This window comes from Vigna unguiculata, chromosome 4, assembly GCF_004118075.2.
Source record: "Vigna unguiculata cultivar IT97K-499-35 chromosome 4, ASM411807v1, whole genome shotgun sequence".
NCBI lineage: Eukaryota > Viridiplantae > Streptophyta > Magnoliopsida > Fabales > Fabaceae > Vigna > Vigna unguiculata.
In genome coordinates this window covers 38008660-38029276 of record NC_040282.1, presented here as the reverse complement: position 1 = coordinate 38029276, position 20617 = coordinate 38008660, and the positions used below count along the sequence as shown (strand labels likewise).

Genomic DNA, 20617 nt, shown 5'->3' with positions numbered 1-20617 from the left:
AACTTAGATAAATTAGGTTAGGTTTTTAATCAATAAAATAATGGAAAAGTTGAATATGTTAAATTTTTTCTATTAAAAAATAAACAAGTAGAATGGATTCGAAAATAATGTCTGATTTAATCCATGATTTTTTTGACAAAAATCCAGTCACAAAATTGATTACTAATTCAAAAAATAATTTTGGTCATTAATTTAGTCACTTATAATGACTGCCATATTCTGTCACTAAATTTAGTCACTATTTATCATATTTCTAATAGTGCTAATAGTAAAAATTGAAGAATTATTATCACATGGTATATATAAGTCTTGAGGTAAATAATATTAACACAAAAATTTGCTTACATGTGTATTCCATACATGCTCTCTAATAATCCATTCAACATTTTCACTACAATTCTAGTATTTCCTAACATCTAAGATGGTTTATGAGATGCTTTAGCGTTGACGTTTTTCTTAATTTCATTTTAATGCTCTAATCCCAACTAAAGCTCCATATGTAACAATTAGTCAATTAGATCTTGGATATGAGATGTGCCTATAAAAGTTCCTATAAAACTTTCACCATATTATTATTCACAATGGGTCTACTTTAAATAAAACCTAAGTAGTAAACGTTTAATTAATTTTTCACATATAAGCATATTCTTGTATACATGTATTGAATAATAAGTTCAATCATGTTACCTTAAAACGTTGCTGGTAGGGCTTCTGATAAGATGGAGGTATTGCTACCATGTCGTCCAAGGCTTAAAATTGTTGCTTAATACATGTATTGTGTAAGGTCTAATACATCTCAGCCAAATTGGATTTGACACATCTCACCCAAGATTGGCCCTAATACATCTTGACTATAATAATTTGGTGAGTCTAGTCTTGTTTTCTTGGTGTAAGGCCATATATTTCAACCAAGATGAATCTGATACATCTTTGTAATGATAACTTTGTGTGTTTAGGGTTGAATACATACTGGTCATATATTGACTATCTTGATACAAGAGACCAAGGGTATGAAACGAGAAGTATCATACCGGAGAAACCTATACATCCTGGATAGGGACTTGCTAGCTTCGTCAAGACAATATTGAACATGTTTAGATGTTAATCTTCATATTATCATTATAATTATCATATACTTCTTTATCCTGACTTGAAAGTATTAGCAGGTATTCCTCCCTGTTCCTCTCATAAAAGATGTGTGTTGAGAACACTCTTGACATAACATCAGAAAAAATAAAAACTTTCAAGAACAATTCAGCTTCATACACAAACAAGATAGTCTATGAAGCAACTTTGAAAGGAACAAACTTAGATAAAATAAAAAAATCACAAAAATATCATAAATAAAGCAACTTATATAATATAAATAATTATTTAAATTGAATTAAAATATTACCCTCGATTATAAAATTCAAAATTCAATTCTCAATTCGTCCATTCTTAAGTCAATTACTGCTTTAAGTATTTACATCTATACTTACTTTAAAATCCTATGTACATAATAATTAACAAGTTCTGTCATATTTTAGAAACTTCATTGAATTCACACTTAACAAATTGATTAAATTAATCAAAACTTCATACCTTACAAACTAATTAAATTAATCAAAACTTTTGCATTATTTATTATCACAAAAACTTCAAATGTCTTATAAACTAACATTTAGATCTACATTTATGTCTAATTTTAAATAATTATATTATGTTAACTAAGGATAGATTTGTTCATATATTTGTTCATACCTGTTAATGTATTTGTTCATCCTAAAATCATCTTAAATTTTCCATTCATATATTTGTTCATACCTGTTCATGCTTATTCATAATTAGTAAACTAAAGATATTCAATGTGTCAGTTTTATATTAAGATAACAATTACTAGACTGGAATGTTATAACAATAAATGTTTTTATATATGATAATTGTTCAAATGTATTGACTTATCAAAAAGAATATCCTAATAATGATTGTGGTCAACTTAGAACTTAAAATATCTTTCATTTACCAACTTTATAAAAAATATTCATAAAATATCACAAACGAAAATTCAGTCAAACCTACTTCATCCAAATAGTTAATTTTTGTAATCTTAATCAATTTCTTTATTTAAATATCAGTTCCGTACTTTTCATCATTTTTTATTGACAATTACACCATAACCAATACCTTATCTGGTTTCATTGTACTACTGCTCACTGTAGTGCATATATTGATGTATATGTTTGAAAGATTAATATTTATAAATTTAGTAAATACTAATTGTCTATGACTTCATTATATTCTTATTCTCTTAATATATACTTTTGTTATAATATTTTAATTATTTCTGTTTTCATTTTTACATTTAATTAGTGGCGCTCTTATAAGATCGTTCTTTCTTTATCTTAATTTTATTTACTTATTTGATGGATAGACAAAAATTATTGACAGAAACTAATTAATATATATATATATAATTTGATAACTAAATTAATTAAATTTGTTATAAAAAAGTTATGAAAGATGTAACTTAAATAAAGTATTGTATTAATAGAAAACAAAAACAAAAATAAAAAACTATTACATAGATTAAGAATAAAAAACAATAAAAAAAATTGCCTATATAAGAGCGAGCGGAAGATGTGTCACCAAAACAAACGATGTAATGATCCTTCACTTCACTCGGTGTGCGGCGCTTCAGTTTCAAATTGGTTTGGTTTCATCGGTTTCAACGATTCATGGATTCAAACCCTAACCAAACATTCTATAAAGAAATTTGAAGCTGCCACTTTGTAACTGTGACATCTCCGAAGTATAAGGTATTACTTCTGCGTCCCCTTTTTCGTTTTACTAATTATTTTAGAAATGACAGAAAAAAGATTTTTTCTAATAATGATAACTTCTAATAGGGTTTTTTTTTTTTCATACTTTAGAAAGAAAAGAAAAAAACACCATGGGAGGTCTAAGGTTTATCCTCAGATGCTAAAATTCTTTAGAAAGAGAGATAGGGAGAGTAAGTTGTTTCTTATTTTTGTTCAAAATGGAATTATTGATTGAATAACTCTAATCCTTTTCAAGAACCTGTTAGAAGGATTTTTTAGAGTATTTATTAATTGGAAAAAGTTCTATATTTTTTATTTCTTTTGCATGCAATGAGACAAGAAACTCTGAAAAACACTTAGGCCTTGTGTGGATACACTGTTAGAAGAGCTTTTGAGTGTTCATCTACTAATGCTGTATTTCCAGTCCTTACGATCTATAAAACAGTTTTCAGTTTTGTCTTGTATCCAAAGACGCTTGTATAACTTGCATGCAATCAGATCCTTTGTGACCAAAGTGAATAACTTGCATGCAATCAGACAATCAGACCCTTTGTGACTAAAGTGACAATAAGTAATTAAGTTTAAGACTAAATGACAACATGAGGATTTAGTTTGAATTTTCTGATTTTCATATACTAATGTGGTATTGTTTTACACCTTTATGAATAAAAATGGTTGTTTGCCCTGTAAAAATGAAAAATATGTTAGAAAGGTTATTAATTTCCTGCAATTTAAAGCATATATGAGATTGAGAAGTATTTTTTCTAACATTTTTATGGTCAGGTATCAACAGTAGGAGAAGGAAAAGTAGGGAAGTTGATTATGAAGACAAGGAAGAAGAGAAAGAGGCAGAGTAGAAGAGATAGAGAAGGGAAGAGGGACAGGCTGAGTGAATTGCCTGACTGTGTTCTGATCCACATTATGGAGTTTATGGACACAAAGCATGCTGTTCAAACCTGTGTCTTGTCTAAAAGATGGAAGGATCTCTGGAAACATCTCACTACTCTTGCATTTAACACATTCTTCTTTAATAATGTTGTCAATTTCAAGAAATTTGTGTCTCACGTTCTATCTAAACGTGATGATTCTATTTCCCTGCTTAATCTTGAATTCACTCGTCGCGGTTATGCTCAGCCCCAGCTCCTGAATAGGCTCATGAAATATGCCGTGCAGCACAATGTTCAACAATTGACAATCTTTATAAATTTGAATTCTAAACCCAGTTTTGAGTTTCGCCCTCACATCTTTTCCTGTCAGTCCTTGACATTTCTTAAGCTTTCTGTTAGTAGTTATGACCCTTTTATGATATTACTTCCAGAGTCTCTGGACATGCCAGCAATAAGAAGCATGCAGCTTGAGTCTGTCACTTTTACTGCAATTGTCAATGACTATGCTGAGCCATTTTCTAATTGTCGCATGTTGAATAGTTTGATACTTGAAGGTTGTTCGTTGCATAATGGTCTAAAATTCCTTCGTATATCCAATTCTAACCTTTCCAATCTGATCCTAGATGGCAGCTTTGAAGCAGGATTTTTCAGAATTGATGTTTGTACTCCAAACCTTAGTTCTCTCACTTTATCGGGTCATACTGATCATCCACTTTTGTCCATACCCAATCTTTCGTCCCTTGAGGAATTAACCATCGAGTCACGTGGAAATTCATGGTATCACAAGACACAGTTACTCATCCTATGCTGGCTGCAAGGGATAACTGATTTAAAGATGATGACAGTGTCTCTGAGTGCTCTTGAGTTAATAGTACAAGTGAGTTACTATGCTTTTACTCTTTACCTCTTTTATTTTTTTCATAAGACATATAATATTCTTGTGTTCTTGTGCCATTTTTTTCCTATTACTCAGTCTTTCAATTAAGAATGTTGATCAAAGTATGTCTTCAATTCCAATTTTCTCTATCTCTGTAGGATCTATCAAAACCTCGTGCAGCGGGCATTCGACCTCCTTCTTTTGTTGAATTGAAGACATTGACTGTGAAGAAGCTACCATATGAAGAAGTATCTGATGATATATTAAAGATATCATTGCCATACTTACTTAAGAACTCTCCAGCGGTCAAAATTGAGTTTGACTTCACAGATTGATGAAAGACATATACATGCTTAACTCTTGGGGTATAAAATTTTTCAAATTATTCAGTTTTACTTTGTTCATGTTTCTGTTTTTCCATGATATGGTGATGCACTTATGTAGCAAGTTATGGATTGTGTTTGTACGTGCCTCGTCTATATTGTGTGTCATCAATTCTTTTTTTTTCTTTTCAATTTAGCAAATGAAAATTACAAAATTTAATAAGCTACCACTATACCACTATGAGGAGTTATTAAGTGGTTGTAATCAGTCCGATATGTTCTGTTTTAAACCTAACTTCTTTGAAGTTCAGGGACAAAAGATATACAACCATCTCTTTTGATTAATTTATGTATCTCTAACTGTAAAATGTGGTTTTGTGTTGTAAAATGTGTCATACATTACATCTTGCTTTTTGGGGTTAAGCTCTGTTAAATGAGTCATTGTTCATTTTCTAAACCTGAGATACTTTTTCTGACTGCAAACAAAATGTTTGAGGTACAAGCCTCCCTTTGTTTGTTCTTTTAAAAGGAAAGCCTAAAGATTCTCTAACCATTTCAAACTAACATTAGGCACCTGATTGATGAAATGCTTCCACCTTGTCCAGCAAAGGAGTCTGTCTTTTGCAAATTAATAATTTTGTTCTTTCAAGTATCTTCTGTGTTCTTTGGGTCCCTGTTTATCTGTTTCTTTCTCTTTCAACCGATTCTTTGTATCTCTAATTTTCTTTAATCTTCATTTCCTTTTCAGTTGTCTTTATTTGTCTACTTTTATCCAAGTCTCTGTTCTTTTCTATTGATTCTTTAATTTGTTCTCTCTGAACTGTGAGGCTTCTTAGTATAAGTTTGTGGATTGTGTACTTTTGGTGAACTTTATTTTTTACCACATGTTTGTATTTCATAGTTTGTTATCGATGTTGTTTTTTAATTATATTCTGCAGTTTTCAAGTATACTTTTTGTTTGTAGAATGCTTTTTTACTATATCCACCATGCTTCTATTATAGACTGCAATGGCATCTGCCGTGTATTCATGGCAGACTTTTGACTAGTCACTGCAAGAAACTGGAATGGGTGCTTAAAAGTTGTAATTGATCTAATTTCATTTGTTTTATGAACTTCGAATTTTTAAATTTAAGTGACATACATTATACATTTTTAGTTGCAATACTTTCTCAGACCTAATTTCATTAAGCATGTGTACGGTTTTGCACCATACTAACTGACTTAATTGCATTAAGCATATGAAGTAGTACCTCTGCATTGCTAGAAAATATTCAGTGTTCTCAGACTTCAAAGCCCAATTCGATTTTCTATTCCTTATCCCCTGTTAATCCAATATAGTTTATATGCTATGTCTTCCAGAAAATTACATGTTTTTTTGGAACTGTCATGTATAATCTGTGCAAGGTAATAATTCTGTTGATTTAACTTTTTATGATTCTTTTGATAAGATAATGCTTAAAGAGATCTAGTTAGCTGATTAACTTAACATATGTCTGGAACTTCTTGTGTTTTAGTCAGTTTCGCTTGCTGTATTATATTCAATAAAAGTAAGCACTCTTAATTTTTGCAAATTATGTTGAAACTTGAGCTTGTATTGGCATAAAATTGTTTTAGTCTAGTTTTTGCTTGCATGGTTGGTGTAGTTATTTGGCATTACAAGTTCGATTTGAAGCCTAAGAAGATTTACCACTTATGGCATGTCATTTTTTTAATTGGACCTATTGAAATGCTTGAAAATTTATTGCTATAGGTTTACTCCCTAATCTAAATTGGTTTTGACTAATTTTTACTCATTCTTGTTTAGGTTGTTGATCTATGCACTCAAAGAATCCCATGCGGCTCAATATGGTGACAGTTTGTTGCTTTCTTGAAGACAGGGCCTAAGGAATGGTTAGGTTCTCAATGTCTTTTACTACATTTTAGACCTAAAGCAAGGAAATTTCATAGCAATGATGGTAGCTGGAAGCTTAGAACTTTTGAGAATTCATCTCTACTGTAGGTTTTCTTTTTCAAATTTTATTTTCCGTTCGTAGCAATGGCTAATTTGAGACTCCAAAACAGGCCTCGAAGTTGAGTTTTGACAATTGAACATAAACCCAAGTATGTGAAGAATCTGCTCTTCAGACTATTAGAATCGTTTGGGTATTCTCTGTTTTTAGATGAAATTTATAAAAAATCATGGAATTTTGTAGTTTTAATTAGAGATGTTAAAATTGATTATATGCGAGTTTAACACGAGTTTGAGCCGGGTTAGCTTAAAAAAAATAATTATTTTAAATGTTGAATAAATCAAACATAGTTTATGTGTTAAATGAGGTCAAACTGAATTAAATGTGAGTTGATATGCAATTCACCAAAATCTATATTAGTTTTTTATCATCTTTTATAATTTTTTTATCATAGTTATTTCGTATATTATTTCATACATTTTAACTAGTCTATATTAAATTGAGATGGATTATAAAATTTTTAGCTTTAACAAAACATGAATTGATTATTTTTAACTTGATGTTTGACATCTTTAGGAATAGTCTCATTTATAATTTTGTAGCTTTTTATTCAATACAAAATGGTGTCTTAACCGTCTTTTAAATCTAATATTGGAAATTAATGGGAATGGATTGTGCTTATATGGAAATTAAAGTGAAGCATTTTCTGTTTTTGTATCGGCCTATTATTATTGGGGATTATTATTGGGGATAATGATATTTTAATTCATTTTTTTTATCTATTTTTAACTTATCACTTTAATCACTATTAGATTATTACATCACTTGAAAGAATCAAAATAAATGATTTAATGATGATTGAAGGAGTAAATTAAAAGTGGATAAAAAAAGTAGATTAAACTATCTTTATCCTATTATTGGAAGCCTCTTTTTTGTTGAAGTGAGGTTGGAATGCTTTCAAAACAACTCAGTAATTTTACTATTTGTGGGCTCTGAATTCCACTAAAAACCTGTGCAGAAATAAACTGCTCATCATTCTAAACTATTTTTCGTTTTAAAGGCAAACTTTACGTGGGTCCAACACAACTTGAAATAATTTTGAGTGACTCTGTTATCATATTGTCAAGTATACTAGATATTCTCAAGTATACCATATAAATAATAAAGCGAAAAATTTAGATATTGTTTTCTTAACAAATTTGTATTGGCTTTGACAATTTGTAATTCATAATTTAATTAGACAACAAAGTTCATAAAATATATAAAAATAAAAAGTAAAAATTGTACATTCACTTTTTTTTCATGTATTTACATATATTTCAATTCTAATTTCATGTTAAAATCAACTCACAGTTATACTCAAATTCTATTCTTAGATGTTTTGGACTTATGATAACTCATCAAATTTCAATTCTTTGGATCATTAACAAGTAAAATCATGTATTAAGTTTAAGAGTCTTAAAGATTACTAATGAAAAAAATTATATTCTCATATAAAAGTTTCATTAGGTATTTAATTCAATTGTAGGTTCAAGAGATATTTTTCAACTGCTCAAGAACCACAATTAAGTCAGGGGTGTTCAAACCATAAGAAGCATTAAGCATAGAAGTTAAATACTAATATTGAAATGGAAAACATATATATTAACATCACAAAATAAACAAAGAATCACTTTATTACATCTAATCAACAAATAGGATTAGCTCTCCGTGATAAAGAATCTAAAGATTACAATTTTGAAAAATAGGAAAGAAATTGAAACCATAGATCAAAATCAAGGCTTCACAAGGTTTTTGGTAGCTGCTTTACGCTATAATGACACCTCTCTTTCGCATCTCCATTTCCAATTTCATGATTCATCTCCTCCTCAATCAAAAAGGACAAAATTCTCTGGATGAAAATGAAAACCCAAGGAGGAGAAGGGAAGGCTTTCCAGCAACACAAACAGTCTTAGGAAACTTCTCTCCAACACCATAAGCAATTCCTAATCGTGAAAACATGGAAGATAATAAAACCCTCATGAAAATATATTTAAATACCCAATTTCGCAACCACACTCACAGGACGACTTGACCTTGCTTGCTGGTTGACTTAGACTTGCTCGTTGGACGAATTAGACAAACATACTAGACATAAGATGATTATCAACACAATATTTCACAAATAAAAATTAAATACTTATCTTTCCAAAATTATTTAATAAATTTTATTTATTTATTTAAATACTAATAAAAAATAAAATTAAACTTAATAAAAATAATAATAATGACAATTATTGATCAACCATTCAAAAGTAAACTAATCTTAAAAAGAATGTGAATGCTTCAATTTAATTTCTATATATTCCCGAGTAAATAAAATTGTTGGAAAGCCACCTAATAAAAGTAGAATGTGAGATTTCTCTCTATTATATTATTATATTACTAAGATGTAATATTGATCGCATATTATTATATTATGTTAATTATCTCTGTCATATCACATTTCGATTATGAAATGACTTTTGAAGTAATCATATAAAAAAGTCAATAAACAAGTTAATAACGAAATGGTACCATTACTAGTGAAACTAAGATCAGAGAAGCAGAGGTTCTCAAAATCCATGTTCTGCTTCTGGTTTTCCATATGTCCCTTTCAGATGGTTTTTGCGTGTTCTCCATGAAACCATGATCACGACTTCTCAAATAATTTCTGACCCTAACAGGCAAAAAGACACCAAATCACCGTTCCTAGTTTCCATTCTCTCTCTTACACCATTCACTGTAATAAGTAAACATAAATAATTCTCATAAAACACAATACAAATCAACACAACTGTTGCGGCACACTCTCCTACAATTACCTCGCAACTTATGACAAACTTTTCATCCACGTTCCCCTTTTTAAGAATAGTAAATGAGACCATAGAGTGTCCAAGTAATTTTTTCCTTTTTTTTTTCTTGTCATTATTTTTATCACTCATAATTCTCTTGGTTATACACTGTGTTTCTAATTTGTCCGACTCCTTTACATATAAATTTATGGATGTAACAAAATAAGTTACATAATTTAATTGGTTTAAGTTGAATAATTATAGTGTAATTAAAGATTGTCCTGTTTTAGTTTTGTGTTAATAATTTTAGAGGAAAGTAAGGTGAATATGTAGATAATTTTTCTACTTTTTTATGGTACAAATTTTTAGTTATGTTGAGTTTATGGATTTTTTATATTTTTAGTCAGAAAAAGAACTTTCAAAGATTTTTTTTGGAAAATAATTCCTTTTTAATTTGTCATAATTTTATGAATCAATGAGTATTACTTTGAGTCTTAGAGAGAAATAAAGTTAATATTTGCATTTTTGTATGCATACACCCTAAAAGTTTTTCATGTTTTTTGTGAAAAAAATTATTATGCTGATAATTTAGTAAATAATGTACATTATTAAAAAAACTCATATTTTTTATCAATTTTGTTTTAAATTTTTTTTATAGAAAATACTTATAAATTTTGTTATGAAAAATTATTTGTAGGAAATTGATGCCAATTCTTTTGCAAGATAGTTTGTATAAACACTTTTCACAACAAATTTTGTAGGAAATACTTACCAATTTTATAATTTTGTAAAAAATAATTACCCACAAAGGAATTACCTGTCAATTAAGATTCTTAGAAGAAATAACAAGAAAAAGTTTTTTCTTGCAAAATTTTTAACAAATTTGCAAAAAAAAATCTCATGCAATAATATGAAAATTTTTAATAGTGCTACCTCTATGTTAATTTTATCATATTTTATAATGTTCTACCTCAATTTATTTATTTATATTTTTCTCATGAAAGGTTAACTACCGTAAATAAAATCGAAATACATTTGAATTTTCAAGAAATAATCACAAGTCATAGTGCATTAATAATTCCATAAATGATATGTGACTCAACTTTTAGAACTTTAGATATACAAATAGACTTAAACAATGGATGTTAAATAAAGAAGCAACAAAATGTCTTTTACGATATTCATATTAAATATGCTTTACCGTATACTAACACTTAATTTAATCAAAGATTTTGATCACTAAGATTATTGCATAATCATAAATTGAGAAAAGTTCATTACACTGATATCAACATAGCTACATATCTATTTTAAGGACAAAAATTTTCTTATCTCATATTTCTACCACCTAATATCTTAATCTATACCATTTAGACAATCAATAGGTTGGAAATATATCCCTCCTTAATTAAGGGTGCAATTCCTATGCATTGAAACTAATGAATATTCCTATAAATTAAAACTAATAAATGGTTTATTCCAAGTTTGGAATTATTTTTTTTTTTTTACTCTTAGAAGATATGCACATTCATCTTTGAAAAGTTAAAGGACATTTAATATCCATTATCACTCTTCATCTAAAAACCTCAAACATTCACTATAAATAGAGGTATTGAGAGAGTGGAAACATACATGAGTAGTTGAGTTATCTATTTACTAAATTAAAAAGTAGTAGTGAGTTGATTATCATTTCAAAGAGACAAGAGAGTTTTTATAATAATTTCTTGGGGAGATAGATATAAGTCATAAGAACACTAGCGAAACTTGAACAAAAATTTAAAGAGACCCAAATTGTATTTGTTATATATAAGTTGTTTTTCTAATTTTTTTTTTTCATTTTTTACATCATTTTCTCTATTCAAAATAAGCACTCATGACAATAGAATCTAAACAATATGACAATAATATATATATATATATATATATATATATATATATATATATATAAAAGAGTAACACAAAGTTTATCAATTATAATATATTAAAAAAAAATTACATTTAGTCAGAGTGTTCCTCTACGTTCTTTCAATGACTTGAAATTTTCAATAATTGAATCAGAACTGAAGGTAGTTCTTCCAATGACTTAAAATCTTCAATAATTGACTTGAAATTTTCAATAATTGAATCAGAACTGAAGGTAGTTCTTCCAATGACTTAAAATCTTCAATAATTGAATCAGAACTGAAGGTAGTTCTTCCAATGACTTAAAATCTTCAATAATTGAATTAGAATTGAATGTAGTTGCAATATCCATTTCCATGAAAATCAACTCAATTACCTGTAACAATATAAACATCTGAGTCAAGCCATCCACTTGGATTTTTACTAAAAATATAGCACAGTAAGCAATATACAACATCTTTTAATAGCGAATACTCTAACCATGAAGGAAATAAGCTAAACCATGTATACTGAAATCTTCTTAGATCTTTACCAGACAATAGATAATTTTCTAGATGCATTTGATATGGACCCCATTTTAGATAAGTCTTTCATACCTCATCAATTTGATTTGGTAGGTATTGCCAAATTTGAATACGCTTCCCCGGATCACCGGATCACGTTCTAAAGCATTTTCACATTCATTATATGTAATTTAGGAACCTTACAGAGATGTTTTTCATTTTCTTCAATTGTTGGATTCTCATGAAGTTTTACAATTTTAGATGACGTAGATGCATTTTTTTCATCTTCATCACAAGCCTTCCTCTTGAAAAAAGAATAAATTTTTTTACTCTTTACCATAATTTTTCTAATATAAATTTGTCACCTCTCACCTATTTACAGAAAGATAAAATTATGAATACCCAAAATTAAATCTTAAAAACAAGACTCAATATTTTAATAAAACTAATAACTTCTAAATGATTAGCTTCCCTTACCTTAGAGTAGATTCCTAATCTTGCTCTTCCCTTACACAACTTCAAAGCCTAAAATAGTTCTATATACACAAAGAAGAGTTTGATCAACAATTAGAACATGATTTTATTATCTCTAACATATATATATATATATATATATATATATATATATATATATGCCTAGAGCGTAGAAAAGCTACATACAAGAGGAAAACATATTGCTTCGGAAAAAAATGGTAAAAAATGAACTTACTTAAAAGAATAAATTGTTCGGTCCAAAATGTTCCTTAACTCCTCAATTTTGTCGTAGTGCAATTTGATTTTGGAAATAATAAGAAATTGATTGTGAAAATTGAGATGGAAATAAGAAGACAGAAAGAGATAGAGGTACAAAAGAGAGATAAACCAAATAAAGAAGTATAAGAAATTATAATAGAGAGGAAAAACATAATTTTTAAACTTTTAAAAAGTTTTTTCAAATTAAATAAAAAAAAAGTAATAATGTATAAATATTTTGTAAACTATATAAAAAATAAAATAAAATAAATCGTTGGGAGTCGTGGCTCCCTATCACACTTATCTTCCGCCAATGCGCAAGAAGAGAAATTGTGATGCAACTTGGAACCCACCAGAGTGTAGTAACCAACAGTCTGCTACATATGTGGATTATTTGCCTTTGCATCTGCACATTAACATGAATCATGAATCAATCCTGCATAAACATAAACATAAGGTAAAGGTACATTCATTCAGCCAAAACCCAAAAAATCGAAACAAAATCCAAAATCAAGGGCAAAAACAATAATACGACAAACATAGAGCAATCCAAAATCATACATTCAACAAAAACCCAAAATCAAAATAGAACCTATGAAGCTTCGCTACAAAGTTAAACACTATATAAAACTAAAGACTCATAATACCATTATTTTAAAGTTTTGGAGTAAAAGTAGTGTCAAATATCTTTATATGTGTAATATTAATGTCACATATATATATATATAGAACCACAATCTCTCAATAACTATAATTCATATATAACCATATATGAAAGAATATATAACCCATCAATGATATTAGAGCCCATGGTTCGGAGTGACTGACCGTATAACCATAACCATAACCATAACAAAAAGGATCACCGAAGTGTCTGACCGCATAATCATAACTAAAACAAGGTCACCATACACCTGAAAGAAAATATACCATATGAAAATGAGAAAAGAAGAGACTCACCCTTGAGGAGAAATTGTTGAGAATAATCCAAGTGTAAGTCAAAAAGTTCCACATTTAAAATAGACAAAATTAAATACTATATAAGAATAAAGACCAATAACTCCATTATCTTAAGATTTTAAAATAAAAATAAAGTCAAATGTCATATATATATATATATATATATATATATATATATATATATATATATATATATATATATATATATATATATATATAGTGGCGGAACTTGACCAAAAATTATAGGGGGGCCAAATTATATTTGTTATATATAAATTATTTTTTTAATTAAAAAAATTAATTTCTTTTAATTAAAAAAAAATCAATTTCTTTACATTATTTTTTTATTCAAAATAAGCACTCATAACAATAGAATCTAAACAATATAACAATGGATAATTTTCTAGACACATTTGATATGGACCCCATTTTAGATGAGTCTTTCGTACCTCATCAATTTAATTTGGTGGGTACTATCAAATTTGAAGACGCTTTCCTGGATCACGATCTAAAGTATTTTCAAATTCATTATATGTAACTTTAGGAACCTTAGAGAGTTGTTTTTTGTTTTCTTCAATATTTGGATTCTCATGAAGTTTCTCAATTTTAGATGATGTAGATGCATTTTTTTCATCTTCATTACAAGTCTTCCTCTTGAAAAAAGAATCAATTCTTTTACTCTTTATCATAATTTTTCTAATATAAAATTTTCACATCTCACCTATTTACAAAAAGATAAAATTATGAATAATTAAATCTTAAAAGCAATACTCAATATTTTAAGAAAATTAATAACTTCTAAATTATTAGCTTCCCTTACCTTAGAGTAGATTCCTAGTCTTGTTCTTCCCTTACACAACTTCAAAGACTAAAATAGCTCTATCTACACAAAGAAGAGTTTGATCAACAATTAAAGCATGATTTTATGATCTCTAACAGATAGAGATATGCCTAGAGCGTAGAAAAACCACATACAAGAGAGAAACATATTGCTTCAAAAATAAAAAGGAAAAGATGAACTTACTCAAAAGAAGAAATTGTTTGGTCCAAAATGTTCCTTAACTCTTCAATTTTGTCGTAATGCAGTTTGATTTTTAAAATAATAAGAAATTGATGGTGAAAATTGAGATGAAAATAAAACGGGAGAAAGAGATGAAGGCACAGAAAAGAGAAACCAAATAAAAAAATTTTCAAAATTATATTAGAAAAAAAAAACCTAATTTTTAAATTTTAAAAAAGATTTTTCAAACTAAATTAATATAAATAAGGTAATAATATATAAATAAGTAATAATATATAAATATTTTTTTTAAAATATATAGAAAATAAAATAAAATAAAAATCAATTAATATAAATAAAATAATAATTTATAAAAATTATTTTTAAATATATAGAAAAAAATAAAAAAAAAATGGTTGGGGAGCCGTGGCTCCCCTATCCCTTCATACTTCCGCCAATATATATTAGGGATGGCAATTAGGGCCTGGCTCGTGGGTCTGGCCCGCAGGCCTGCAGAAAAAACGCGGGGCGGGCCAGGATAGTGAGCCCGCAGACCCGCGTGGGCTCGGCCCGCATAGGCTCGCGACCCGCACGGGCTAGCCCGCGGCCCGCAAGCCCGCATAAAATTAAAATAAAAACTTGCACTTGTGTATATTAATTACTTCTTTTATGGACTCTTGCATTAACATTTCAAATTCTTGTATAACTGGAAAAGACAAGTATTATGTAATTTTTAATGTGCTAAAATTTAAAGAATTCATTGTGTATGTCTTAGTATGAATATGATGAAAATGTTGAATTATCAATTTATCATCTAATTTATCAAAGTCTTTACTTAATTTTGTGAATTTCTTAAAGTTTTTCAATTTTAAACATTGAAAGTTTTATCATAAAAAAAAATAAGAAAAATAAAAGCGGGCCCGTAGGCCCGCGGGCCAACGTATATGCGGGGCGGGCCAGAGTATGTGGCCCGCATAAAATGTGCGGGACGGGGCGGGCCGGCCCACGGTGTGCGGGCCTTATGCGAGACAGGCCTAAACGGGGCGGGCCGACCCGCATTGCCACCCTTAATTAATATATATATATATATATATATATATATATATATATATATATATATATATATATATATATACACACACACAATGGCGGAACTAGGTGATGACCAGTGGGAGCCACGGCTCCCCCATTTTTTTTTTGAATTTTTTTTTATATATATTTATATATTTTTTAAAATTATATTATATATTATTTATATTAAGATTATATTCTAAAAAATTATAATAAAAGATAAAATAATAAATTTTAATAGAGACATTAATTTATAAAAGAGATTAGGATTTTTTTTTCTGACTATAAGATATTTTCACTATGTAAATTATCATGAAAGTGTGTGAAAAGAGATAAATACAAAGAGATAGATTGGGAAACAGAGATTGACAACACATAGATTGAGATTGATGTATACATTCTTGCATTATCTCTCATAAATCAAATGTTAGTATCTTATTATGATTTATGTATGTTAGTTTATGATTCTTTTTAGGATGTTTCTTCCAAATTAAGTTTATCCCAAATTAATATAAACCCTAATTATGATTTTAGGGATTCTTTTATGAAATTGGTATGAACCCTACTTATAATTTTTCCTAAATTATTATAACCCTTAATTATGAAATTTAGGGATTTTGTGTTTTTCGTTACCTATGGTAAGTTTTTTTTTTTTTTTTTTAAGTTTTGAATTTATACCGTGTTACTTATTTAATTAAAGTAGTATGAGTTTTGTTATGTTTTGCATTGTGATAATTGTGATTTGTGAATATAAATTTTATTTTTTTCTAAATAGGTGAGAGGTGATAAATTTATATCCGAAAAATTATGATAAAAAGTAAAAAAAATTGATTCTTTTTTTTAAAGAGGAAGGTTTGTGATAAAGATTAAAAAGAAATGCATTTACGTTAAGTAAACTTGAGAGATTTAATAAGAACCAAAAATTTAAAACAATATAAAACAAATCTATAAAGTTCTCAAAATTAAATATAATGAATTTAAAAATTCATTAGTACGTGATATGCTACTTACAATATAATGGAGGAGAGAAAATGAAAAGAAAAAAATGAATAGTTTTTCTTTTAAAGAAAAATTATATATAACAAATCTAATTTGACTCCCTATATTTTTAGTCCAAGTTCCGCCACTATATATATATAATCACAATTTCTCCATAATCATAACTCATGTATAACCATAACCCGACCGTTCAGGTGGGATGTCGCTGTAGCTCCGTGAGGCTTAGCTGGAAATAGCAGCACTGACCTAGGGTAGTAGCGAGGGAGACACGAGTGGTTCTACAACCATTACAGCGAGAGGGACACGAGCTTCGACGTCGAAGGAAGTGTCGCGAGCTCGTGTGGTTGCGCGGAGGAGATTTGAGGGGCGAGAATGAAGACCTGATCCGATAAGGGGGTTGTTGCCTGCTGCCTGGACGAAGCTTCGCTGGAATCTCGTTAATGATCGAGTGCGCTAGGTTTGAAATCAGCGTGGTTGGTGGGAAAATTGAGAAGAAGGATGTAATTTGTGTGTTTGTGGATTCTATTTGAGGAGAAGAAGGAAAGACAAATTTTGCAGCTGGAAAGCTATAAGAAGCAAAATGCATGAGAACAGAGAAGATGAAGCGCTAGAATATGAAAAAAAAAGGTTTTGCCAGAAAAGAAAACAAAAGTTACTACATCGTTTATTATGAACAATGCATGTCGTATTTCTCGTAAATTTTTTTTAAGAAATAAAGAGATATAGATACTATAGTGGTGCGATGTAATATTTAACGTATTACATCGCCTCTTGATATGATAGATATAATAGAGTAATATGATATTCAAACATTTTGAAAATGCTACCGCCTTCCTCTTTACATTGATTCCGCTCCAAATCCAAATGATGTTATATGTAATTGTTAAATATATACATTTTTTACTAGTGATAAAATGTATCTATTTGATTCTAATCTCATACATGGTAGCAAAAACATCTACGTGAAATAGTAAAAGAGACCTTATATATGAGAAGGAAGAAAAAAAAAACTTACTATAAGTAAAATTATAATTGGTAAAAAAATATTTAATTATCTTCATTTTACCATTATCTATTACTATCTAATTGAATATATAATGAAATTCAACTCTGGAAAGTTATATAAAAAAAGTCATCCAAAATTTAAAGTACAAAATATATTTTAAAGAGATAACGAGAACTAAACATGAATAACGATATGCTCTAATTTAATACTTAATATAACTCAAATTTTATTTTTATAACTTTATTTATTAAACAGAAAATCATGTTTCACAAGTTTAAGTATTATTTTTACAAATAGAGAAATAAATAGTTATATAGTATGTCTTTTTTGAAGGAGAATGTTTTCTAATTTTTTGACATCTAGAGACACTTATTTTGTAGAGAAATTGAAAATAGCTTCTAAATAAATTAATATGTTTTATGACAGAGAACACGAGAACATGATTATGAACATGTTTAAATCACAAGAAAACTTGGTAGGAATAAACCAAAGAAAGTTAATATTAAATCTTTGGGTTAAATATGTTTTTGATCCCTCAAGTTTCAGCGAAATTTGGAATTAGTCCCTCATCAAAACTTTTGACCAATTTAGTCCTTCATCTTTCAAAACAAAATCTTTTAAAAATTAAAGACATTTTTTGGAATATGAGAAGATTGACTAATGATAAATATTTTAATATTCAAAGGAATATATTTTCTTGATATATGGTGTTAAAAGTGGGTTTTAAGCCTAATTCAATTCCACAAAACCAGCTTGTAAGGTGAGGATTGTACCCACTTATATATTGTGAATTAGCCTTATATCTAGCCAGCCGATGTTCCAACATATGGAGTTCAAAGCATGAAATTATTTTCTTGAAGATAATGATAAGTTTTTTTCATAATAGTTTTTTTTTATTATGTGTGCAATAATTTTACCATGGATTTGGTTTGGCCCCATGTTTTTTTTTTTAATAAAATCTTCAATGTAATGAAAGTGATGCCTAAACATGAGCTTAGTGAGAAAAAAAAAATCAAAGAAGCCTATATCTAATGCAATCATTTTGTTGTCCCATATTCACTAAAAAAAATTTCCTTAAATGGCAACCAATTTCAAAGATTAAAAATAATTTCTCATTATGGTTTTAAAATATTTACTATTATAAATAAAAAAATTATAATTAATAATTAATTAGACTATAAATTAGTCACTAATATTAATTACCAAAATTTTGTTAAAAAAATTAGTATTTAAATTAATCACTAATTATTAACTATCACATCTCCTCATCATTCATGAGACCCGCAACCAATTCATCTCTTAGAGCATTTGCTTTAGTGAGAGCATTGGAATGGTCATTATGCATTAATCAAAACATCCATCCATGTAAACCCGAATGCGCCTCTTCCCAGATTCTTCTTGTGGAAAATATTTGGGTTTATTGTGTTTGAGTTTTAACACTAAAATTGATTCAAAGTTTTAATAGTAATCCAATAAATACTACGAATACAAACCTTCGGGGATTTCAACTTGCATTTTATGTAACAAGAACAAAACGAAAATGTTTATACCAGACAATGACAGTGGAAAAAATTGATGGCTTGCAATTCTGCAACGAACCCTAATTGATGCGTGGAATAGCTTTTGAAACACTTGTGATACATAGCGAATCACAATTCAGTATTACTCTTCGTGAAAGAACCAAGATTTATAAATCATGGCGGAAAACAAAAGGGCAAAAAAGAGAAATACGAATCAATGAAATAATAATTAAATTGCAAAACAAATATTTAAATTTAAAATAACATAAATAATTGTAACGGTTAACACAAAATGAAAAATATTTCTAACAATTTATATAATGCAATAAAATAATTGCTAATAAAAAACACTATTTTTTAGTGTATGGATTTAACTACTTCACTGTTTTACTCTCTTAATTTAATTAATTAATAGTTTAAAAGTTATCTATTTTAATTCCATATATTTATCACATTAAAATGATAGTTAAAATTAAAATGTTAAAATTGTTAAATCGATGGTCAATTTAAGTAATGTCAAATCATGAGTAAAAAGCTATTCTTTTTATTGGCGCGAATTAGGATAACGCATTTAGATATTGCCACGTCATTTGCTATGTTAAAATCCGCAACTTTAATGACATTTAATTGAAAACTCAAAACCCATTTTTAAGAAAATAAATTAACAATAAAATAAACTAAATTTAAGACATAATAATAATTATTATTATAATAATAAATAATATCATGCAGGAGTTTTCTAACTACACAATTTAACTAATGGATAACAATAATTTTTAAATTAATATAAGTTATATGAACATAATTCAAACTTTAATATCGATAATTATTTTTTATTAGCAGGATTGTAATGATTGTTTATCTAATTATATATTTAGATAGTAAAGCAGTAGGTTAAGATATTCTGAATTTACTCATAACCAACTTATTACGTAATTATTATAAAAAGTAAGAAGTTATGATGTAAGTAGGTAGGTGAGGACAAAACACAATGATCCGCAGAAAAGACAAAAATTATTATTAGTTTACCATCTAAGATTTCCCACAAAACTAGGTTCTTCTCTCCCTTCAAATCCATGTTCTGCTGCTCCTAGTTTTCCGTTTCCCCATCGCATCTTTTTCCATTTTCCATTCAAACAAAACCAGCACAACACAAAACCCTTTTCTTCCACACTTTTCCTTTCTTCTTATATTTATTCAACCACCATTCCCACACCATCCATTTTCAAATTTCAAATTGCAACCAACAACAACAACAACCCCAATTTCTCAA

General features: G+C 28.3%; 1 protein-coding gene across 2 annotated transcripts; it reads left to right on the top strand.

Annotated features, from left to right (window-relative positions):
* Positions 1-2632: 2632 nt before the first annotated feature.
* LOC114180403 (F-box/LRR-repeat protein At3g26922-like) lies at positions 2633-7087 on the top strand. 2 transcript variants are annotated; one of them, XM_028066719.1, is made up of 4 exons: positions 2633-2798; positions 3595-4565; positions 4724-4930; positions 6694-7087. In XM_028066719.1, exons 2-3 carry the CDS (start codon positions 3624-3626, stop codon positions 4898-4900), a joined length of 1119 nt encoding a protein of 372 aa, XP_027922520.1. In that variant the 5' UTR covers positions 2633-2798; positions 3595-3623; the 3' UTR covers positions 4901-4930; positions 6694-7087. The 2 variants fall into 2 exon arrangements, with proteins under 2 accessions (XP_027922520.1, XP_027922519.1); XM_028066718.1 differs by having other exon boundaries at positions 3585-4565.
* The last annotated feature ends 13530 nt before the right edge of the window (positions 7088-20617 follow it).